The sequence below is a fragment of the Thermobia domestica genome, chromosome 1 (assembly GCF_964235325.1).
Source record: "Thermobia domestica chromosome 1, izTheDome1.hap1.1, whole genome shotgun sequence".
NCBI lineage: Eukaryota > Metazoa > Arthropoda > Insecta > Zygentoma > Lepismatidae > Thermobia > Thermobia domestica.
The window spans coordinates 235,004,648-235,031,630 of record NC_137454.1 but is presented as its reverse complement, the minus strand read 5'-3'; the positions used below and the strand labels follow the sequence as shown (position 1 = coordinate 235,031,630).

Sequence of the window (26,983 nt, the reverse complement as noted above, 5' to 3'; positions counted from 1 at the left end):
TAGAAGGTAGTGTTTAAAGTGGGATCCGAATCACTTCTCTTATTTTTATCCAAGACAGTTATCCCAATAGGGATCGAATGCGGGGTTATAAGCACTAAAACCAAAGGTTCTATCACTTGGTCACAAACGACACACTGTGTCATGTACTGCGTACTGTGCAATGTACAAGTATTTTCCTTAATAGGCCTATTCAATATTTTACTTTGTATTGAATAATACTCTATTATGGTATTCACATGAAAGGAAAAAACACGAAATATAATATCAGTAGGTATTCAGTTATATCCACAGTTTCCGCAATCTGCAATAGACCTTGAAATGTATCGTATACTATAATATTATTATTTCATTCGACCTACTATATTCCAATTATTTCATTACTAGACTTCTAAATACTTTGATTAATTTTGATACTGCAATATATCGCTATTGTTTCGATGTAGCGACATTTTTGATGTATCAATTTTTGATATTTTTGTATTTTACTATTTTTCAATACTTCGATATTTCGAAATACCGATGATTCTGGTGTTTTGTCTGTATCGATTATTTTCGACATCTGAATTTGGTTACCACACAGCCCCGTTACCAAACATTGTTCTCATATGCGCTTATTGTAACCTAGTATCAAAGCAGATTCCGTCTATACTTGTATCGGAATTTGCTGGCAGTCTCAGAATAGGAAAGTTTCCAAGCATTCTTTCTATACGATAATATGTGTCCTATCCTACATGAGTTTCACAGTCAGGGATTTAATAATTTCTTGTCCCATACGGGGAAAAGGTGGTTCAATATTATAGCGCGCAAATGTCCGCTGGTTCGATCTCAGGTTATGTGAGTTTATGGTGGATAATTCGTATTTGCAAATCTTTTCGGAGCTGTCTAATTTTCTTTGGTTATTTCTATTTCACTTTTTTTTCACAATTTACTTTCATTTATCACCGATCTCCTTTAGTTTATAGAGAATAACCGAGGAACGCTAAAACCGTTCAGAGAATGAGGGAATTAAGTCTTTTTTGGGGAGGGTCATTTGGACATACTTTTATCTTTATGATGTCTATCTGAATCTCTTTTCTGAGCTTAAAACATTTATGTCCAGATATTGTAAATCTATTATATAAAAGAGAACGCACAAATCCTTTGTTAGCTCATCACGCTAATACGGCTGAACCAATTTCTTTCATTTTTGGGGGGTTATTAGGATTTGGACCCTAGATGGTTTTTATCATATCACTTTAATTTTTAATTACCAGTGTCTTGAGATAATTGACCATTCAAGTGTCCATAACGTACAAATCCTTTGTTAGTTCATCATAGGTATAAAAATAAACGTATTTATATGCAACCCGCATGACCGTGTCACTCGGCGGGTTAACATAAATGACAGGCGATATAATGTTAACATTTACTGGAATCTACTATGGTTTTTATCATATCACTTGAAAGCGAAAAAGTAAAAATTATCTAAGTAACAAAGTTTATTGCGTTCCGGGGTGACCGCAGCGAAGCGGGGCGGGTTAACATAAATGACAGGCGATATAATGTTAACATTTACTGCAATCTTCTATGGTTTTTATCATATCACTTGAAAGCGAAAAAGTAAAAATTATCTAAGTAACAAAGTTTATTGCGTTCCGGGGTGACCGCAGCGAAGCGGGGTGAACGCTGCTAGTAATTCATATAATGTAACATAAGTGTTAACTATTCTATGTAGTTAAGAATTTTGTATAAACTTTATGTTCCTTTTTCTCACAACTTTGGTAATTGAATTTGATTTTCTTGTGCCCTGAACGCCCCAAATACAGTTTTCGGACTATGTTTATTATTCTATTTGTTACTTAAATTTTGCTCGTTTTGTGAGGTTTTATGAAAAAATGTTCTGCAACACTACTAAATTCGGTATGCACAATGCCTGGATATAGAAAGGGAATGTGACCTTCACTCGAGCAAAATCTAAACACAAAGAAGATAATCGTAGGTACAATCAAAGTGGAACTGCTTTATATACAACTTTAAAAAAAATAGCATAGAGAGCTAGTATTGGAAATGAACATGTTTACATTATACACCGGGAATCTTATGCATTCAATTGCTTTAAAATTGTTGGGAATACGTTTGATTTTTTCAAGCAGAACTATTGAACGTGTTTCTTACCCGACTAACAAGACTACTAGTACTTACATGACTGCAGACAGGTCATTTCGATTGATTCAACCACAAACCTGAAAGAGTAACCTACGATTATTGGGATTGTTTGAGAAGAACAAGAAATTAATAAGAATTCCATTTTCGATGAAACGAAACAACCTTTTAGTTCATAACATGCAGTGTACCAGTGACATAGCCTAAGAAAATATTTGTATAGTATATTCTTCCCGTTCATCAGCATTCCAGGCACGCCAGTGCCACATGCGAATACCGGAGGACATTCTCATCAGCATTACGTATATACACATTACAACTACACCAAAACAAAATAAACAAGAATAATTTAACTAGAAAAAGAAGAGAGCAAGAATTGGGGAAAAAAGAAGAACAGGAATGGTACACATAATTATTTGTAGCCACGCACTTTAAGAAACAGTAGGACGGTTCTTTTAGTTACTTAAGATGCTGGTTGAAGAAGTAGTGAATGATTTAAGTCAGTGGAGGAGAGCCAAGCAAAGCGCTTTAAGAGTGCATCCAATTACCTTGCCATTGACCTCAAACGAGAGATTCACAACAAAGGAAAGTTGAACTTGATAAAAATTGTTTTTTTGCTGTTTAAACTGTCCCACTTAGCCAAATCGATGACAGAAAAAGGAACGGGCAGAATAGACATTTCAACTTCGCGTTCAGTCATGCGTGTTTCTTTCTCTATACATAACCGGCTGTTCTCAAGTATTGGCTGGTCGGTTGGTGTCATGGTGGAAGTGGTCCATATCATATCTCCAAGGGAAGAATCGTAATACAATAACCAGATGTAGAGAGAGAGAGGCAGGGGAGGGGAACAGGACACAAGAGATGTCTTTACAAATTGTTTATCTATGCCAGTAACGTTGTTGTATCACTCAATAAATAGCCAGGAGAAAGACGATTTAAAAACACAGATCCTTCTTCATGAATACTCTACTTACTTTATTTGAACACAATGTAAATGCTATTTATTTCTGATGCATTGTTCGTATTGTTATATAAAATACAATATTATGTATAAGACTCAGTATTAAACTATACTGAGACTTCCAAGGTTTTCAGTCGTTTTTCAGAAACCGGATATTCCTCAATTGTATAACCTCTAAAAGATCTGCAAACGTTTAGCGAAATAATGGATACACCCAGCTGTCAAAAAAAGAATTTATCCCATTTTTTCCGTCAATAACTTTGCAATGAATAGAATAGAAATTAATTTTGTTTTTTTTGGATCAAAAAATTTAATATATTTTAGGCAAAAAATTTCTTGTAGGCCTTATACCTCGAGAACAACATATAGTGTAGCCAAACCAAAACTAACAATTTAATCAATATGATGTGCTTATTCCGTAAAAAAAAAAAAAAAAAAAAAAAAAAAAAAATGAAAACTTGATTTAAGACCGTTCAAAAATTTTGTGGCTCCTGATCCAAAAAATTCAATATATTTCATACATTCAAACATTTTCTTGGACGTCCCATATTTTGAGAACTACATATAGTTTAGCCAAACCAAAACTAACAATTTACTCAGTATGATATGCTTATTCCGTAAAAAAAATATGAAAACTCGATTTTGGGACCGTTCAAAGATTTTGTGGCTCCTGATCTAAAAAAATTCAATATATTTCATACAATCAAACATTTTCTTATATGCCCCATATTTTGAGAACTACATAAAGTGTAACCAAATCGAAACTAAGAATTTACTCAGTATGGTGTGCTTACTCCGTAAAAAATATGAAAATTAGATTTACGGGCCGTTTAAAAATTTTGTGGACTCTAATAAAAAAAAATTCAATATATACCATTCAATCAAACATTTTCTTCTAGACCTTATATCTGTTGCCAAACCCAAACTATGACTTAACTCAGTATGATGTGCTTATTCCGTAAAAAAAAAAAAAAAAAAAAAAAAAAAAAAAAAAAAAAAAGTTCCAAATTTGTGTCCCCTGATCCAAAAACTAATTAAAAACTAATTATTGGCCAAGATCGCTATCTTTTGATCCATTTTCTGGATCATTCCTAAAATTCTAGTTTAGTTTTACATCTTATAGTTGCGCCCTTTAGGATAAAGGAAACAGATTATTAATGAAGATGAATGATTATGAAAAACAATTGGGAGAATGAGAATGTGGAGAGAAATGGGAGAATCCTAAGAAAACCTATGTACATGATGTTGTCCACCACAAACTTGTTTAGCCGGGGATCAAACCAGGGATTCCTCGCGCCAGAGATGAGCCATCTTCCACTGCCCCCTTTGTCCCTGTGTCTCCTTTGAAATGAAATGGTTGATATAGCTCGAGAACAAGGACTTGATGTCTGAGCCGCAAGGATTGAAAAGGAAATCATAAATTAACACAACATCTACTTGCAACAGTTGATTGAGAATGAAGCATTTCTAGTTATGGTTTTCATTTCTGGTTATATAACGGTTCGGTATATTTAGGTGTAAATCCACCTCAGCCAGTAAGCAACCCATTTTCGTCAGCTTATATCACTACAACATGACACTAAGGCAAATGAAATTCCAACATACTAATATCTATTACCCATGTTCTGTAAGCACGATATGAAGATAGTATAAGTCAGGGGTGAATAAGACATTCTTTGCACTAGATGTGAGTGCTCTACCATTGAGACATCCTAGCCATATTTATAAGCTAGAAGTTCCAACTTTTCTTTTTAATTTGTGTAACAATAAAACAATTAATACTGGGTGATAGACTTTAAAGTAAATATGTCGGAAACGAAATACAATAGGTTTGCACTAATAATGAAACGAAAAAACACATTCGAAAGTTTAATTTCTTATATTTGTAATTTTTGCTCGTGGCAATAGATGACAGCAAAAACCTAGTATCCAAAATGGTATCTACATACATGAAGGTATGATTTAACGCTTTTCCCAGTTGTCTCGCTATTTGACAGTTTGTATTTGTTTCCTTTACGGACGCGTGAAAGATACAGTATATGTGACTTCGGGTGAGCTTAAGGACCACATTATCTGAATTTACGAACATCAGCAGGCAGTGGCGTATTTAGGGGGGGCTTGCAGGCTTAAGCCCCCCCCGTAATCTTACTTACTATAGTAAAGTATATGAAATATCTTGCAGAATTTTCATATTTTCAGGCAAAGCCCCCCCCCCGAAAGTTAGCAAAGCCCCTCCCGAAACAAAATCGTAAATACGCCACTGTCAGCAGGGGTATAATAGAGCGCGTGTGTGTTCCAGAAAAATGTCTTTCGTGTGCCGAAAGGAAGTCACATCGGACATACAATATGTAACAATGTGTTTGGAACTTCGAAAGTTTCAGTATATTTTCAAATATCATTCGTTCTTATATTTGTTATACATTTTTAAATAAAGCTCTTTCAAACCTGATGAACTATTTATAATCATATATTGTGTACAAAATGTTACAATATTGGCCAAGGGTGCACCCACGGGGATCCACCAGGTCCGGACCCGCCCCCAAAACTTCCTAACTCAACATACATTTGTACACTTTCTCACTGAAACTATAACTGTTTAACAGAGAAATGATGCTGTAGCATGAAAATTTGATCTTACATTTTATCAGTACTATTTATCTTATAAAAACATCCTAGTTCTATCATTTTTTCTGAAAATATAGGTGGAATAATTTGACAATTACTTATCGTCTTTTCGGGCAAAGAATAATGCCCGTTCAATACTACATGGATGTAGTGGCTTGTAGGATTGGACCCCCCTCCCCAACAAAAAAATTCTGAGTGCGTGCCTGATATTGACATACACAATGAAAATATGTATCAGACAATTATATCATTATGAAAGTAAATCGGAAAATAAGTTTCTTGGAAGTATGGACAGATATATTTAGGCTAGACAAATAATATACTCCGAAAATAAAGAACAAGGCTTACTTTCTTTTTTGACATAAGAACCAAGCATGTAGATGTATTTTTCATACCGCTTTATAAAGTTTAAAAACTACTCTTGAAAAAATAAGTGTGGGTCCTGCATAAGGAAAAACTTCGCGGCTACTCTCATTTCGTGATTTGTTCCAAAGTCTCTTTCATTGAGAACTTTCTTTAATATCTAATGTTCTCCTCTCTAGTGACTATTGATGTCCGTCCAGGTCTCGGTGTCTCTACCAACACTGACCGATACCATCTTCGCAGCATTTGATTCGACATGACATATGGTCCATACATTTCCATGGGTCGGTTATTCATCTCAGCTTCCAAATCCAACAGGCCCATTCATACCTCACCTCCTCTGCTCTCATCACTGTTCGGTCTTCCTCCTTTGACCACGAGTTCGAACCACGTCTTCTCTCCATACTTGCCGGACACTGGATGGACCACTCATCCGAAGTTTCTGCTAGCACTTTGATAATGCCATCTGCAGAATCTTAGTCGCACTCACCTAGTGGCTACTTGATTGAACATCACTAAATTTGGCCATTGTTAATTTCCAGTAATTGTTACAACTCAAGACTGACACTTTAGGATACATCTTTTGGAACATTTAGACAAATCAAACAAAAAAGAGTTATAATTTGTCACGATAAATATAAGTGATTATTTAGGAGCACATTCGGAAACTGTCTTGGTTATATTTAAATTGTTACATTTAATAATGGGAGAAGTTGCTCTCTAACTCATAGCAAAGAACAGAAGCTGCAAGTTTTCAAAGACAGAATTTCTAGCAAACTGTTTTTCGCAAACGTAAATACAAAAGACGGTAAATAGGAAAATAATAATAGTTTTAACCTCTCAAACAGGAAAAGAAACTTTCTTCAATTTTCCAGACTGGTGTAAACCATTGTGGTATGAAAGCAGTTCTGTTTTTTGGTGAAGAAGAATTAGAGGCAGTTTTCACAACTTTTCACAATCTTTAAGAACTTTGATTCATTAAGACTCCTGTATTTATCCTGTCAGTGTATCCGTCCGTCCGGCAGACAAAAAATTTCAAGAACTACTTGATTGAAAATCAATAAATTTGGTCAAGATATAGATGCAGGGTCTCTAAACTAAGGCTCGCGGGGCCCGACACAGTTTATTTTGATTAAATTGTAAAATTTGCTAAGTCATTCATACGAAATAATAATCAGATGTTTTTAAACGACCAATTAAGAAACACAATAACTGACATACATAATGAAATTAAACAATTTAACTGTAATTAAAGAACAATAAGTGACATTTGGCTATTTTACAAAATAAAATTAAATATTAGGGCCTATAATTAAGATTAATGAGATTTACATAGCTGAAACTTTTCACTAACAATTGTTTGCTGTTATGGATAAAGATTACTCATGAAAATTATCATCAGCGACTTGGAAACCTCATCAGTTGACGTGGATCCATAAATATTTTTTGTACGTTTTATTTTATAGTAAAAAGATTCGAAGTCAAGTTTGTTTTTGGACCCACTTCCGGTTTTCAGAAATCAACCACTTCCGGTTTTCACGTTGAGTGTCATTGAATAAAAACTGTAATAGACAGAGAGAAGTAGTTTCCCAATAATATTTTTCAGTTTCACTGTAATCTCTCTATTAACAGAGGAATTGGCAAAAATCAATATTTCTCGGTTTTAACGTTGATTGTTAGAAGTTGAATAGAATAAAAACTGACTAAAAACAAGATGCGGTTTTTTGCAGTCAATTAAGTGTCCCAAAAATATGTTCCATCTCTACTAAATACAGAAGTGGTAGAAATCTACTACCACTTCTTGTTTCAATATTAACTGAGAAAATACACTATGCAAACCAATTTTCTTCATGTTGTGTACACGTACAACTGCTGCTTATTGCAAAAATATTTAAAATATGATTTCCAATATACTATGAACTCCCTATCGGTGTCAGGAATCATATACTTTTTTTTTAATTTATAAAACAAAGATAATTTATACACTGCAAGATGAAGTAGATTCTTTTAATGAAAGTTCTAGATTAATGTCCTACAATTATATCTTTGAGGCTGAAGAAGAGGCATGATGAAACAGAAATGAATGATTAAGGCGAACTGTTGGAATGAGAATGTAGGAGAAACGACTGAACCTCGAAGACTTACCGACATGGTTTTGTTCACCATAAGGTCATTTAAAGTAGGATCGAAGTAGGGATTCCTCTTACCAGAGGTAAGAAATTATACCACTGACCACCGTGGCTCCAATTAAATTTTTATTGAAATGAGATGAAATCTTTCAGTTTTACGTCTCAAGGTTATGCCGGCTAGGCTAAAGGAGACGGTGAAGATGAGAAATGAATGAAATCGTGGAATGAAGAAAGTGGAAGGAAACAGGAGAACCCCGAGAAAACCCACGAGCACGGTGTTTGTCCACCACAAAGTTTACTTGGCATGAGCGGGGATCGAACCAGGGAATGATGCACTAAAATTTTATTGTATGGAAAATAAAATTACATACAGTTTTCAAAAGTTTTTGAAAAGAAGAAATAAATGGAAAAATCCACATAATATGTAAAGAAACTCTGTCAGCGTCACGTTCCATACACTTATCTTTCCATTTTTTCTATCATGTACTATTTATTTAAATTTTCTCTAACAAGGAGACTTACGGAAGTGTCACTCACCGATTTGAATGAAACTTTGCATACTTGTAGAACATCGAAAAATAATCGACACGTATTTTTTTGTTTCGGCAATGGTACGAGTTTAAGGGTAGAAACCACCCTTTGAACGTTAGGGGTAGTCTCCAAGCATAGACAAAAAATAATCATTTAATTAATGTAGAAAAAACATACTGGCGGGGGGTGGGAGAGCTAATTCAGAATCTGATGCCAAATCACAAAATTCAAAATGGCGGATCCGATATAGTGATTACAATTACTAGAGGTCTTCTGTTTGAAATGCTCTGCAGTTAGCCAAGAACAATGATAGTTGGCAGGGGTTACTGTGAGAAGGTTGCAGACCGATTTGAAACACGGGCAATCTGTTCTTCCCACCTATATAACTGATGCTTCGATGTCAATCGTTTAAATCTCATTTTAACTGTTTCAAATTTTAATTTACATTTTTTCACCGATTTCCAATACTCAACCGCCTTCCCCTTATATTCGTCATCAATCTCTGTCTTCATATTCGTGTAATTGGAAATTGGAGTTTGTTTCTATTTCAAATGTATTGTCATCGTTGTCCTCAATTGCAGATGGTTCTGATTGTATTGTCAAATGATCCTTTTCAAAGTCTAAAGTATAATGAGTTTCTATAAACAGGGAATTGTCAATTGAATCCTTGATCAAAGATTCAAGCTGTGAACTAAACGCTCTCTCATCATCATTTATAGAGGATTCTAAATTATATTCGGGGTGGTCAAAAGCTAATGTAAAAAGTTTTAAGATATATGTCGAATTTATTAACATTGTGAAAACAAAAGAAAGAAAGAAATACAACGAAAAACATAATGTGATGTTTGATATAATGATAAACAAATGTGTTATTTTACGAAAGAAATATGTACCGAAATGAAATGTCACAACAAATATGTTATAAAACTTGTATATGTCATTGCCTGAAGACAGCCGAATATTGCTCTCACGGTTTTCACTGCTAACTTCGGTCAACATTAGTAGGAATAAGGCTAGGCGCTTGCTCGCATACAGCACGCGAGGTTATACAACGCCACCTAGGTAGAGATATACAAGGCCATATACCCCAAGTGGCATTGGGTTATACTGTATGTCTTTCGTTTTCAGGCCGCAACATTTCGCAACACGGCGTTTGCTTATCTTTAAATTCTACCCATCACAAAACTCTCACTCACTGGACGAACTAGTGTTAGCCATGAAGCAACGAAAATTATCTTTCATTTCAATACTCAACCAATCTATGGTTAGACTTAATGGGCCTTATGCAGAGTCGTTCTGACACATGATTATTGCCATATTAAAGAGTTCGACTAACATATGTTTCCTGCAGCAGTCAGACATTTAGTATGACGCTAATCATACGTCAAAACGACTCTGCATAAGGCCCAATAGGTCGTTATATAATCGAGTCGAAATTGTGATCCTTCTTTCAGCCCTTCCCGGCGGGAGCTCATGTGATTCGGATTCCATGTTAATCAGTAGGTCCCGTCTCATATAGCCTCGCTGCTGAAAGGAACGTTAACCTCAAAATCAACTCAACCTACTTTCAGCTTCACTATATTCAACAATCCATCTTAACGGTAAAGAAAGTGAAGACGAAAATCTCGGGCATCAAAGTACGAATAAATTTTATTATCAAAATTAAACCTACTGTCCCAATTTAGCGCCTATTGCGTTCTTCAAAGTTTAATACGGGATCCAAATATACTATAAATCACTTTAAATAGGCACACTGAATAGTGAGGGGCGAGAGAACTTACTTTAAATAGACACCCTGAATAGTGAGAAGCAAGGTGGCACACTCTAAATAAGCATCCCGAATAGTGAGAGATGCAGACTCTCACTTTAATCAAGCATCTCGTTAAAATAAGTACAGAAAAGGGTTTCAAATCGGTCTGCAACCTTCTCACAGTAACCCCTGCCAACTATCATTGTTCTTGGCTAACTGCAGAGCATTTCAAACAGAAGACCTTTAGTAATTGTAATCACTATATTGGATCCGCCATTTTGAATTTTGTAATTTTGACATCCGATTCTGAATCAGCTCTCATAACCCCCCTGGCAATATTTTTTCTTCTACATTAAATGATTGTTTTCTGTCTATGCTTGGAGTCCACCTCTAACCTTCAAAGGGTGGTTTCTACCCTTAAACCCGCACCATTGCCGAAATAAAAAATGCGTGTCGATTATTTTTCGATGTTCTACAAGTATACAAAGTTTCATTCAAATCGGTGAGTGACACTTCCGTAAGTCTCCTTGTAAGAAGAGTCGATCCTTCAATTCTTAGTGTAATGTGTTCAACATCGTATATGTCCTATGTGTATGTCACTTTTTCAAAGAAAATGAACAATATAAAGTAATATGTTGTACAATTGCATAGGCATTTTCAGGCGATCAAATATTATCCTGAAAGTAACATAAAGACATCTAGAAATTGCTGACCACGTCGTTCGCATGGAGAACACGCGAGGAGTATATGTAATTCTATTGGGAAAGCTTACGGAGAAAATATCGTTGGGAAGGCCAAAAGGAGAGTGGGAGAATAATGTAAAGATTGACCTTAGGTTGATGTGTGTCAACAATTTTGAGCAAATTGACTAGCTACAGAATATAATCCTATGAAGAGCTTTTTATTTCTGAGGCAATGGATATTTGTGTTTATTAAATCCTAGTTTTAGCTATTTAATGGAAAAACTATTATTAATCCGATGTTTAATATGTACTGTACAACGTTAGTCAAGTCAAGTTCATGCTTTAGTTTCTGTTATATGAATATTATACCCTTTACTTAAAAATAATCATAGTATAGAAAGAGTTGGGTTCAGTGAAAGTTTCGGATCATATACACAAATGATAAACATTCACCAAAGGTCCATTTATCAAGCATCCATGCATAACAAATAGACATTCTGGCCCCTGTACGGATGTCCAATGGGCATATGGTGTTATTATGAATACAACTACATTAATTTCCAATAAACAGTATTAAGTATGTTTGTGGGCCTGGATTTTGGAGTTGAATAACCTCATCCACAAAGATTTTCAAGTCAGTTGGTCATCGTATTGTAAGATCAGTATGAACTTGAAAGTATGTATTCGATATGTCATATAAGATGCTTAGATTAATACTTTATTATTGTTAACATTTTCTTACGTTTAGAAAGAGTAATTGGGCCAGAAAGTGATTGTATATGACAGATGTCCTTTCACATTCTCAATTTTTGCCACCTCTCGCTAGAGATTTTTTTTGTTCCTTTCTCTTTTCAATTTACTTTTGTTTTTAAAAAACACGTGAGAAAAGTGATTTGGATAGCTATCTAATCATTAATCTATATTTGGTAGATCTTTTATAATTGTAGATCTATATGAAGGGGTCTTTGAGTGCCGTGGATTGCATTGAAAGAAAGGACCATCATTGAATGATGTATCTAACAACGTCTCTTCTTTTCCTTTTTTGAAAAAAAAAAAATAAAGTTGACATTCACTGCACTAATTTTCTAGCTCAGCTACGATGTTAAAATCTCTAATGTATTAAATTCAAATTCTGTATAGTGTTCCTCTGTGGTGGAGTACTTACGGTAGACAGTGTTGACAGTCGTTCAAACAATAATAATTTGCCATATTTGTCATGGAGTCGATTTGTTAGTTGGTTGAATTTGAGTGAAATGAAATGAAATCTTTGAGTTTTATGTCCCACACTTATGCCATGTGAGCCAAAAGAAACGGCGATGATGAGAAATGAATGAAATAATGGAATGGGAGATTTCCAAGAAAACCCACGCACACGGTGTTTGTCCAGCACAATGCTCACTTAGCTCAAGCTGGGATCGAACCAAGGACCCCACGCACCAGAGGTAAACGTTCTACCAGTTTTTTTTTAAAGTTAACTGATTCAGCGAACGTGCCTTACTAACTTGTTTAACTACTTATTACTAGGCTTTTACTTGTTTTTCTATTAACCTAGGACACGAACACAGAAACATCGAGGCAGTTAAAATTCCAAAGGCTCTCCCACCGGGAATCGAAAACGGGACCCAGTATACCAAAGGCGCACGTGCTAGCCACTAGACCGCGTGAAGGGCACCACTGAGCTACCGCGGCCCCACTGGTTGGATTTTAGTGTAAAGTACATTTCAATATAAAGTCTATATGAGATGTGAATCTGCAGCTATAGTGGTATCCAAGCCATATAAGCTTCCTCTGGGAATCAACCCCAGGTTTCTCACATCAATGGCTTGTACTTTAACCATATAGCCAGGAGGGAGTTCTTGTGGTTACGAGTCTTGCTGAATAACATGCATCTTTTAGCTGTCTTCCAATCTTCTGTGATCCAATTCCCGTTGAATTTGTTCAAAGTACAGTACAAAGTAATGCATTAACGACAGAAACAAATAGTAATATCACGTGTATGCCACGTCAAGGAGTTTGGCAATATTTTCTCAATTAAATTTCCTCAATTAATATTTTCTCAATATTTTCTCAATTGAAACCTTAAGTGGTAGTAGATTTTTACTACTTCCGGTTTTAGTAGATCATTAAGGATGGAGATGAAATTTATTCTTGGGATGCTTAATCGATTGTAGGAAATCACTTCTAGCTATCTATAACAGTTTTTCTCTATAGCGATTAACATTGAAACCGGAAGTGGTTAATTTCTGTCACTTCCGATTTGAATATCATCTCCATCAACTAACTTTTGACCCACTGCATGCTGGTTAAATATGATGGTGGTCCATCAAACAAATCTTGATTTTCTCTCTCTCTCTCTCTCTCTCTCTCTTGAATGAAGAGAGACACGAAAACATCGGGTAGATAATTATATAAAAGAGTTTTGATTGATAGGTCAATTTCCTTAAAAATAAGGTATGAAAAGCAAGAGTAAAACAAGTAAAACAGACATGGTATAAGCAATTAAAAATAGCTAACGATTGTTTTCTGTGCACCAAGTCCCATATTCGATTCCGTACGAGAACACTTGCCGTAAATAAAACCTCCAGTAGCGGCTTTGTTTTCACTTTAACAATTGTCCCAGTTTCATATAGTATCAGAGGTTCATTCACGAGACGTCCACCGGGTCCAGATCCCCTCTTAAATTTCATAACCCAATATACATTTGTACACTTTCTCAATAAAACTTTATTGTTTAACAGGAAAATGATTGATGTAAGCAGGAAAATTTGATCTTACACTTAAAAGTCTTCATCCCGGCTAAATTAAAATACCGCTAATTTTACAGTAATTATATGATATCTTCAAATAGATAAAAGATAATTATGAAACAAGAAGGCCCTAGACAATATTATTTTGCGTGAGATACCGTTATCACAAGTCACCTAGTGGCTTTCAGTTTTCAGCTGTTTAGAAACGCGAAAATAAATGCCGATTTTCAAAATGGCTCGAAATCAAAAGCAGATAAGTGAGTCGTGATAACGGTTTCTTATGTAAAATAATATTGTCTAGGGCGCTCTTGTTCCACATTTCGATTATCTTTTTTCTATTTGAAGATATCACATAATTACTGTAAAATTAGCGGTATTTTAATTTCGCCGGGAAAAACAACCTGATTCTATCATGTTTTCACCCTGAAAATATAGGTAGAAGTATTTTACAATTGCTTATCGTTTTTTCGGGTGCATAATAATACGTCAGTTCAATATTGTGTAAATCCAAGTGAACACAACATGTTTGAAATATTCTCTCTTCCTATGGCAAATAAAGATAAATAAGATCAAAGCTATAGATAAGATAAGACAGATTCAGAACTAGAATCTCTTAACTATCTGGTTCATACTAGCTTTGCTGTCTTGAATAACTTACACTAAAAGTACAAATAGCTGAGCAAAGCAACGTTTATTTTTTTAAAAAAAAAATAATAAATGTGTGACAGTTTCGCCAAGTAACTGAAAATATTGGGTTCATCAGACACTGTGAAAACAAGAGAGAGTTTCATCTAATATAACAGGATCCTAGAAAATGGTTCTGAACGCTAATTGGCTGATCAAAACAGATTCAGCCAATCATAACGTTGACAAAAATTAGTCAACACAGCAAATCCATTTCCCTCCTTGGTCCAGCGGAAAATTAAGCTACAAATTAAGTCTTTCTAATAACTTGCCCTACTTTTCGCCAATTTTAAGTCCTGTATTCTACGTTTGTGATCTCATCACCGTAAATGGCTTAGCTGATTGAAATGAGTCTTAAAACAAAAGTTCTTGCCTCAATGTTTTTATTGTGTCACATTGATTAACTCTTTGCGGCACGGGAGCTGACGTTATTTTGAACCCCTTGCTGCACGAAAAAAAAATATTTTGAATTTTTAAAAAAAATTCATGAAAATTATACATATAGACAATTTCAAACACACCAAATAAATTTAATTTTATTTCTCAATTTATAGTTAGACGAAAAAAATGAATATCAAAGGTGGTAAGCACAACTTCCTACCGTGCCTCAAGGAGTTAAGAAGCGTGTCCTAAGGAGATACAGTAGTTCAAAGTTTAAACGAAAAGTAGAGTATCTTGTAGGTTTACATAATTGCACCGTCATTGAAATGTGTATCATAAAATGGGGAAGAGGGTTCAAATATTTTCCATCAATCTGTTCTCATCGTGCGAAAAATACATTTTAGCTAATTAAATAAATTAATAACTCTTTTCGGATTGGCCAGAAATCTGTGCTCATTTTATAACGTCATAAAATTGTCGTAGACGCTAATCCTTGTATCGTATGAAAGATCTTGAAAAACTACTATTAATACTTTAAAACATACTCTTTCACCCCGCATTTTCTAAATTTTTTACGTTCTTCAGGCTATCGATTATTTTTAAGAAGATTAGTTTACTGAAACTCTTATATATTTACCCTGTCTGTCCATACATATATGTGTGTGTCTTGTGTATGAGAGACAAAAATAACTCAAGAATTACTTGATGGATCGCCATCCATTTTGTGCCCTATTTCCATTGGTGTATCCTGAAAAATATTTTTGGTATTACATACTTCTACATTAACAACTACACTTGAAATTTTTATCCATAATGTATTAGTTTGGCAACTAAGTTCCCGCCGTTTTCAGTGTCAGGCACCCATGCTCCACACTTCTGAACTTTGCCCATCGAGTGAAGATGTTTCTCTACAGTAGTGTAGGAGCAATCCATTGTCTGCCAGTTCCCTTGTTGTTTGACGTGGATTTTCATGCAAAAGATGGTTCAATAGCTCTTCATCGAACTCAACTGGACGGCCAGAACGAGGGGCGTCTTTGGGGTCAAAATTTCCTTTTTTGAACTTTGCATACCAATCACGGGCGTTTCTTTCAGCTATAGCACACACTCCATACACAGAGCACAAATGTTGCGAGTAGCTTTTGTTGCTTTAGAACCTTGATTAAAGGCAAAAAGAAGGAAGTGTCAAAAATGCTCATTCTTCTCAACTTGACATTCTATGTTAATAATCTGTAAATAACAAAAAAATGTATCTTAGTAACAACGAAACATATATTTAGATAGAACAATATATTCTCTTTCGAATAATGTACAACTTCGTGCCAAAAGTATTTAATATCATACAGATAATTCCAATTTAAAAAACGGCGGGAATTTAGTTGCCAACCCAATATTTGAATATTGGTAACACGTTACATCAAACAGGAATAAAGTGAAATGGCTCTTGTAATGATTAGAGGTACTTTCTACCAATGAAAGGAGCCCACCACAAGGTGCTCCGATTAAAAAAAGTTTACATCTCACCAAATTATCCCGCTTTTGGCATAACAAAATGCGGTAACAGCTATACATATATAAAATGTTAAATCACTAACGGCGATACAATACATTTATATGGTTTTCTGCCACATCACCTCCAGAAATAAGTTGTCGGAAGATGTTATTTTCCATTGTTTTCTGCTTTCTTTGACTGAAACTTCCCTGCAGATATATTATTGTTACAAATCGTGAATTCAAACAATTTGTTTATTATAGAAACAAAAGAACAATACGCAAAAAGATCTATTGCCGAACTCAAACACACGTAACCATTGATAAATTACAAAGATATCAAGAAACAAAATTCTCGCTTCCGCTTCCACTATACTTTTTTTTTTTTAACTGTTAGTGAACGTTACCGCGCCTTGACAGGTAATGCACATAAACATCTTCTGCTTGTTAATTTTACGTACATCTTGGAAGTAAACAAATTAGACACTTTCACTTTCCTTCCCTTTAAACTGTGTTCCATAACTGTGTTCTAATCAGGGCAAATGAGAAAAGTAAAAAGTACATAACTGCTATCCTCAGACTAATTGAAAAAAAAAATGTGAATGGTAACTATACTTAATAGTATGACACTTTTGACACATAATGTTTTTGGCTTTTATGCAATGGAGAAGAACTAAGACTCGTCTCAAATCCGTTTTCCTGCTCTTTTCTAACCATATAGCTAACATGTGTGTTTGTTGTAGCATGGCCCTCAGGTTCAATTTCTGTTGGGGCTGCTTACCTCAAATATAAACTCAAATAGAGGTTCCTATTCCAAATTACAGCAGTATACCGTATTTTATAAAACCTTGGTACAAGCAGCGGTGTCGATTTCCGTAAAACTTTGGGGAGCCTGTTTAGATATATCTGATTCGTTGTATAGTATCCATCAAAAATCCAAGTACAGATTGGCCTAGCATGCATTGCGCAAACAGGACACACAATAAAAACCAGATGTGGGAAGCATACAAGATTTATACGATTAAGTCAGCCAGAAAAGTTACCATTGGTACAATGTGTGCTAGAAGATGTGATTTATCAATATGTGCTAAGATAACAAGCGTTTTTTTTTTTTTTTTTTTTTGGTGGTGGTGAACAACCTTCAAAAAATGTGATGGATAATAAATGAAAAATACTAAAGCTTGCATTACGATTCGATTAAATGCAGTCTTGCTGGTAGCTACCGCATTATCAGGTATGTGGTATGGGATAATACTGATTCAACAGGAAGGAAATAAGCTAATACTATACAAGAGTGATTCAGACGTCTTGCAATATTCTAGTACACAACATGCTTGTATTTATTACAGCACAATGAAAGTAAGTAATTATTTAAAGTATAACCCATCATATTGGACTGTCTACAACCATCTTCCTACCAGTTCCTCCATGAGACGTCGATACTTCTTCTTGTAAATGTCGGTCACTGCTTTATCCACCTCCTGCTAGTTGGTGAAGCATTGTGATTTCAGGTGCGCCATGGACCGAAACAGGTAGTAATCACAAGGGACAAGGCCAAGAGTATATGTCGAGTGTGTCATCAGTTCGATACTATCAAGTTCTTGAATTTTTTGTTGATTTTTATGAATCAAATGTGATCTTGTGTTATCCTGTTACAGGAAGGCGTGCTTTCGGTTCACCAATTCAGGTATTTTGGCGTATCCAGCGTACATTCGCTCCAACTGTTCACAATAAAAATTCGGCATTGATAGTAATACCGTTAGAAAGAACTCGAAGTGAATTACCCCCTCGTAGTTTCACCACACACGGAGGACGACTTCGTGCTCGAGATGACCTTGTTTGATGACCGGTTTTGAAAGTTGGCCTGCTCAAATACTGTTTTAGATATTCGGATTTCGAAAAAAAAATCCACGTTTTGTCGCATCTAACAATGAGTTTCAAGAAACGTGGATTTTACAGGAATTAGCACACATCTATTTTCCTTTGGACTTGAGCTAAGATCAACTCATGTGGCACAATGAAGCAACTCCTGATGGTTTACCCGAGTTCGTGAAGGTGACACACTACGGTTGGACTGGGACAAGCCGAATTGGTTTAACAATCGTCGTGTACTGGTGGATGGATTTTCCTCAATGGCATGTCGTAGAAACTAAGAATCTATTACTCTGGGCGGCCGAACCTTTGCTAATCTTCGACTTTTTACAATGTGAATGATATTTCTGAAACCAGTGAGTTGCTGCACCATCCCCTTTCGCATGATAAATATTTTGGATTGCTACCGCAAAGTTATGTTAGAGTTCGAACGCATACAGTAACAGTTTATACATCAGATGTTATTAAGCACTTATGGTCATTACGACTAAACACTGACTAATGATAATGGCTGAGCGGCGATCTCCTTTTTAAATAGTCCTTTTGCCACACTACGTCTTGGGCCAGCTTGACCTTTTACTTAGGGTAGATAACGGGGTGTACATTCATCTCCTGTTTGAGTTGTGGGAATATTAAAAGACTTATTACTCAAACTTGTAGTTCATTGATTAGAGCTAATATCTATTTTAGCTATCTAGGCTGTATGAGATATATTTATTGCTTAAAGTAAGATCTGAATCAGTATTCGGGTTTTATCTAAGGATTGACATATCCACAGAGAATTGGACCAATGAATACATGCGCAAAAAGCATGAGCGTTTTGCTCCACGAAAGAATAGAGGGTCTACAGTTATTCTACAGTCAAGAATGAAGTGAAGAAATGACAAGAAGAAAATACGGGCTATAAAATTATAATACATTAAAATTTTCAATGTTAAAAATTTGTTTGAGACTATCAAGACAAGACCGAAACGAAATTAAGCTTGGCCCTGGAAACTAACATGTAACGCTTCCCAAGTGTAACACTCGGATTTTGACAAAACTTGGCAGGTAGATACTACACATAAAATAAACGAATACGGTTTTTTATTTTCTGCAGAAAAACGGTTTTAGGGGGCAAAATCCCCCACCTAAAATCTTGAAAGTTTACGCCCAAAAGGCAAGAAGTGGACCGAAGTGAATGAAATTGTGCACAGATATTGTAGACCTAAAATGAGGAAATACGAGTTTCGTATTTTCCTGGAAAAAACTGTTGGGTGGAGCACGGACACCTCCAAACCTTTGGTCACGAAATATCAAAAGTACTACTAACAGTATATCAGAAGTGCCTAAAATACACGAACAATTACATTGAAACTTAGTGTAGTGACAATATACAAAAATAAACGAATAAGTTTTTTTTTAATTTTCTGCGGAAAAACGGTTTTAGGGGGGTAAAGAATTTTAAAAGTTGACGCCCGAAAGTCAAGAAGAAGTGGACCGAAGTGAATGAAATTGTGCATCGATATTGTAGACGTAAAATGAGGGAATACGTGTTTCGTATTTTGCTGGAAAAAACGGTTGGGTTGGGCAAAGACCACTCCAAACCTTTGATCACGAAATATCAAAAGTATTAATAACAGCATGTCAGAAGTGCCCAAAGGACATGGAAAATTACAACGAAACTTTGTGTAGGGACAATTCGCAAAAAATAAATGAATACGTGTTTTTATTTTGTGCGGAAAACTAGTATTGGGGCCAAGGCTCCCCCCCCCCCTTCCGAGAAAAAGTAAATAGCGCAGGAAGGAGTGGGCCGAAGCAAATAAAATTGTGTGTAGATATTATATATGTAAAATAAGGCCTCTTGTGTTTCCCAAGTGTCCCCATCCGATTATCTTCATATTTGGCACATCAAGTAAACAGAAAATAAATCGACTCGTGTTTTTGTTTATGCGGAAAAGCATTGTCAGAGTTAAAGGCGCCTCGCGAAATACTTTCAAATACGCTATAATGTTTGTGCTTACTGTTGATGTTCGACATTTGAAGAAATCGGATGGGGACACTTGTTGAACACGAAAGGCCTTATTTTACATATACAATATCTACACACAACTTCATTCGCTTCGGTCCACTCTTTCCGCCACCCAATGATCCGGTCTTCCCAATCATTTTTTTAAGGAAAATACGAAAAATGTATTCCCTCACTTTACATCTACAATATCTGCGCAATTTCATTCACTTCTGTCCACTTCTTGCCTGTCAAATTTGATCAAAATCGGTGTGTTACACTTAGGATGTGCTACATGTAAGATCGAGATCATGACAAATATGTGTTGATCAAGACTAAACTGAGAACGAAGCGATGATTTTCTTCTCGAGACGAGACCGTATACAGTCTCGTCTCCTCAGGTCTCAATTTTATTTCTACTGATAACATCTCTGTGAAACTGATTGTTACTCTACTGCAATAAAAGAGACATCATCAGTATATGAACGTCGGACTATCAGGCATTAATTAAAACTGATCGATGTTTGGTTGCACCCTTGTATATTGAATTTGACAAAGTTGTTAATTATTTAACAATTATGGCAACTATGTTAAGCTTACGGAAGATTACTCTTTAGTGACTATTTTGTTAAATTTGTTGCCCAGCTGAAAATAATTTTCTCAATGCATTAATACTGTAACGAATCCTGTAACTAAATTATTTTATTAAATAATTGATTTATTAAATATTGATTTAAATTAATTTAAATTAATTTTTCCTTCTTCCCGATAGATTTGAGCATAGATATACTGTAATATGAAATTACAAAGTTGAATGCCCAAATATTGATCTGCCTAATTTCCATTTAGATCATACTACTTTGTGCAAATAAACAATAATACAAGTTGAGCAGGGACATAACATGTAAAACACATGCATATATGAAATAAGTAGTGTTCATATAAGCAAAAGATGTTAGAGAAGAATATAAAATCATAAAGCAAGACTAGTAAAACATACAATGAAGCAAAGACACCAAACACAAGGACACAAAGATTATACCAAATGTAATATGATCCATTAGGATACATTACACAATGTAATATTTATAATTACAATTCTTACCTCTGGAATATTTTTAAAAATTATAATGGGCACACTAATTAAGAACACAAACAAAATGTTTTTGAAGTACATAAAGTGTTTTTATGAAAGTTTTAATTTAGATTTAAGTTAAGATGAATTTCCTCCGAACATTATAATAAATAGTGTTCTAATTGGAACTCTTACTGTTACCACCGAAGCTATTATAACCAATCACTATTCCATGTCTAGGCAACATTTAATTAAAGCTTGTATGATCAAACGTGCAACTACTAGGGTAAATATATTTAGTATTTATCTACGTACTGGTGTTTATACTTCAATATGTCAGCAAATATACGTTCTACTGATATATAAATCAAGTGATAGACAAAATAGCAGCAACTACAGGCCAATAATTATAGTCAATGTATTTTTCAAAGATAATTTGAACTAATCATACATAAACTCACGTATCTTAATAGAAAAACTAGTTTGATGAATTTCAATTTGGTTTTTATAACGGGAAATTAAATGTAATCAATCTAATCTATTTTACAGATTTTATTTATTATGCACTCACGAATAAACTACAAGTCAATTAAATATACTAGTTATTGCAAAAGCTTCCAACTCAATAAGTCGTATATATATATCTTATATTGGTTAATCTCCCTTGTATGTTCATTGGTTTTAAATTTATTTATCAAATAGACCATACAAAACTAATGTTGAGACTATATATTTTCGTCCAGGCTATGTAAGAAATGATATACTTCAAGATAACCCTTAGGGTTCATTTCATTATTGTTATTCAAAAACTATTTTCTTTAAAAGAATCAATAATACCATTTGAAATATGAATTCACTTAGTTTGATATAGTTTCATTTTCACTCTCTTTTATTATGTTAAGTTCACAACTCGATAAGATTAGGAAACCACTATAAACCTTGATTTCAGAGAGTTTTATATTTAAATTTATCAAAAGATCTAAAGTCTTACATTTAATTTCTTAATTTTGTTTCTATCAGCAAATACTAATAACTTGTTATGTCTTTTTCATTTCAGGTAGCTGTAGTCCTTGTGTTCCTCCTGGCCTCTGTACTTGGAGAGTACAGAATTAAGTTCCGTGGACCTCGACCACCTCATCCACCACCTCATTTTAAACCTTTTTACAAAGAACCAACAAAGTTCATTGTTACCAGAAGTCCTCACATTCACTTAACACACGCACGACCATCTCATCACCACCACCACCATTCTCCTGCATTCTTACATCCTCCACCTCTGAAGGCACACCAGCAATACCATTTCCATTACCATGGAGCACTGCGTCCACATGGACCCAAAGGACCATGGAAAGGATACACATTCACCGAGCAACAGCCACAGCAGCAACCAGTGAAACAGAAGACGCCGAATGTTCAGAACTTCTTCCATGGATCAAGTCCTCTGCCACCTGTCGAATTTGAAGCTCCAAATTTAGGCAGTGATAAGGGACCAATTTATACTATTCCAGCACCCAATTTGAGTCCAGCTGATAATCCACACTTCCAACAGCAACAGCAGAAGCTACTTCAATCAACTTCTGGTGGGAGTGGGCCGTACCCTAACCCAACTTATGGGAAGCCAATTACAGCTGACATTACCTATAGTAGTAAACCAAATTTAGATTCTTTACATGATGATGAACCATCAGTTACTATTCAACAATCGCATGGTTATGAAGTTCACGAAGAACCAGAACCTGAATATGAAATACCTCAAACTGTACAAGAGATTGGACATATTACACAAGAGTTGCCTCAAACTCCACTAGTATCCTCTGAAGTACTCCATGTTCAACCTGAAGTATCAGTGAATCCTTTAGAAATTCTTCATCAAGAACAATCTTTTAGACCTCAACATGATCTTTCTTCCCTTAGTCATTCGACAGCCATTAGTCATCAACAAGTAAATTCTTTCCCAACATATTATGCCCCAGATCCAGATCCCCATACAGCACCGAAAATTCCAATTACTACAGATCCACACTCACAACCAAGTATTGGTAAGTCTCCTCATGAAATAGCAGTTAACCTGCAAGGTTATTCTGTAAATCCCGGGCTTAGCCAATTCTTAGGATACCAATCTCCCGTACTAGGAGGTGGACAGCTTTACATAGATAGCTATGGAGTGCCTATTGCAGCTGGTAGTGGGACAGTTCCAGTAGTATCTCAGCAGCCTCTTAGCTATAGTCAGAGTGATATTTTCCAGCACAGTTCATCAGCAGTGAACGATGTGAGCAGCAGACAGAATAATGATGTTCCACATATTGATGTGCAAGGATCTCATTTAGTATCACACACTGAGGAAATAATTCATCCTCCAAGTATTTCTCCCATTAACGGTCAGTTCGGTAGTGCTAGTTCACCAGTATTACAAACGATTAAGAATGAATTTGGTCCAAACTTTTCATCAACAGTTTCAAGTGTATTTAATGATTATTCATCTTATTCAACAACTGCATCAAGTGTAGACAATTCCGTCACTGCAAGGCCTATTGAAAATCCACATGTATCCGTATCTAATGTAGGCAATACGGGCTTTGTAGATCAGCCACCCAAATATGTTTCCTTCCAGTTGTTTGGAGGCTCTGGAAGTGATCAAGGCCAAGAGGGACAGGAAGCTAATGTTATCCCTGTAGTGAGACATCCCGACAATGAGCTTCAGTATAATGACAGGCTACCAGACAACAATTACGATTATCATGATATTAGACCACAAGGCGGTGGTGACCTTTATTACCCATCGCTTTCAAATAAACCAGCGACGAACACGGGTAAAGAGTCTTCAGGAAATAAAGGTCCAACAAGAGGTGACATACCAGCAGAAGAGGATTATGATGAAGAAGAAAAGATTGTAACAGTTCTTCCAGAAGGTTACAACAAAAAGAACCATAATACGTATTACCAGAACGGATTCAAAATATATGAAACCACTTACTCAACTCCTAAATCAAAAGTTACTGTTACTTTCACGTCAGACAAGCAACCAGATTATAAAGAGGAGTACGACAGTGGATATGACGAATACGAAAGTGGAAGCAGTTCTTCAGATTCTAGCAGCAGTTATGAAAGCGACAGTAGCAGTAGCGAGTATGAGGACAGCAGCAGTGAATCACAGCAGACCGAAGAGAACCAAGAACAAGCTGGAACTACATTAACGGAAAATGAAGTACCTAGTACAACTCCTTTGAATGTAGAATATGCGACACCAACACGAACAACATCACATAATTATCATTACAGCTATCCCAGTAAGTACGAACGAGAAACTTACAGACCACAAAAGACTCATACAAGTAGCAGTAGCAGTAGCAGTAGTAGTAGCAGCAGTAGCAGTGAATCTGAAGATTTAGCATACAGTGATGAAAATTATAGATTGCCTTTTGGTGCCAGAACGCGACCCAAGAAGAAGAACTGAAAGACGCAAATTTCAAATAATACAGAGACAATATAGTGAATACTGTTAAGTTTGAGCAAATTAAATTACTGAGTAAAGCTTCAACTCCACCAAATATACACTCCTTCGCGTGTATGTGTGTGTGTGAATTTAGGTAAAGAAAATATGTGTGAGATATCATTCAAGTGTTTGTTTTCACAATTGAAAAAAAGCGTACACGGTGTCTATAAAATCTGGAACGATGGATAATTCATAAGAAAAACATTCATGCTCCATATGTCTGCCAGCCTTCTCAACATACTTTCTCAGATATGTTCATATTTCTTTGTCTCTACAAGATACAAAGACCCTAAATAGCTACTGCGGTGGTTATTCTCTGCCAAAGAGATGATCTAGATCCCGAATGTTTACTGTACATACTTGAGATTTCAAATTTTTTCTTATATCAAAATATTCGTGATTATAATCTGATGATCATTAATCAGAGCAGAATGACGATTACTAACAATCAGCTATTTTGTAAATACTGAAAATTTAATTCTTCCAATTTCTTCCAACTTGCTCCCTCTTAAGTTATCTGTGCTGTGCTTTCTTTTGCAGAGACTATATTTTCCTAATCGATCACATGAGAAACATGACATTCGAATAGAGGCAATCGACTTCTACACAATGAGATTTTAACATTCGCTCCAGATTTTGTAAGCATCTTTAGTATTAGTTTAGATACATCGAGCAGAAAACATAATCACAAAGCCAGTGTAAAATCATTTTCTACAAAGAAGGCTTAAGTTAGGATCAGACTTCATTTCGTTTAACTTGACACGATGTGTGATACTTATAATATACAAGTATATTACCTTTAGAAAGTGTGGTATAAATTGCTCTTCCCAAAGACTGAATGAATTTGTTCCGGTTTGTTATTGTTGGGTCCTGTTCAAGTTTAGGGTGGACACACTGCTGCAAGTGCAGTGTTATTCAAGCATTTATTTGTACATTTGTACTGAAAGGGCGTACTATTTATATGTATCATAGAATATTTACAACTCATAGACTTAAATGTTGTTTTCATCATATGTAGCTATTTGACGATCATAATTTTTTAATGAAGCATGTGTTTTGATTTCGAATCAAAACCCCTCAGTGCCAAACACTGCAAATGAAAAAAATGTAAAAGTGGTATACAAACATTAGCCTCATGTACATATCGTAGAATTAATTTCTGAAATTTCCAGACATTCTGCATTTGCATTTATTTATTTGTTACAAGCTAAACTTATACTTTGTTAATATCGTAAAACTATTTTTAAAATAAAAATAGTTCATTTTTTAACTTTGTAATTATTAAATCCTTTCTTAGACAATTCATTAATCACTGGTGTTCTTATCTACAGGGTGGTTATAAAGTCAGTTCCTATTAGTAAATATGAGTATTTCAAAAGTAAACAACCTATCACAGCTTTACTTCCATTGAATACATTATTAGGGGATACTATTTGGTTATTAAGTTACATTTCAACTTATGCACCAGTGTTTTCCACACACTTCTGGAATCCTTTAGGAACAGAATCCACGGCTCTTCTTAGCATCTCAACTGGAATATTTCCAAATACTTCACGGATATCCCTTGGTTTTAAATTTACATTTTTTCCTTAGCCCAATACCAAAGGGAGAAGTCGCATGGGGTTAGATTGAGGCTGCGTGCAAGCCATTCTGTTGTGTCCAGCAGGCCAATCCATCTGCCAGTGAATTGTCATCAAGCCATGCTTTTACTGAAATTAGTGGGGGAGTTACCAATTGTCATTAATTTCATTTAACAGTTTATTGCCTTAAAGGTAAGCGTTGCATTCCTACCTCGCTCTTGCCTCTACCATCTCTGCACTTGCACCACCGACCTCTAAACTACATACCTGTCGACAATCTTAGCTTTGTTCTCTACACTGTATACACCAGCCATTTTGCGGTTTTCACTGGATCAACTTCTGAAATTATAAGTGGTAAACCCCACATTAGTAAACAGTATTACACGCCAACTAGAGCTGATGCTAGTTTCTAAGATAATCTAAATTAAATATAGGTATTTAATTTACTACCACCCTGAGCAATCTCACAAAATACAGAGTCCTACAAAATAC

General features: G+C 35.3%; 1 protein-coding gene across 2 annotated transcripts in view; it reads left to right on the top strand.

Moving 5' to 3' along the window:
- The window catches only part of LOC145694677 (uncharacterized), a 347,807-nt gene extending 321,883 nt beyond the window's left edge, over nt 1-25,924 (top strand). For both annotated transcript variants that reach the window (XM_081771175.1, XM_081771185.1), the window contains exon 2: nt 22,476-25,924. In XM_081771175.1, the coding sequence (XP_081627301.1) occupies nt 22,476-24,872 (2,397 nt within the window). In that variant the 3' untranslated portion in view covers nt 24,873-25,924. The remainder of the gene's footprint in view (nt 1-22,475) is intronic.
- The last annotated feature ends 1,059 nt before the right edge of the window (nt 25,925-26,983 follow it).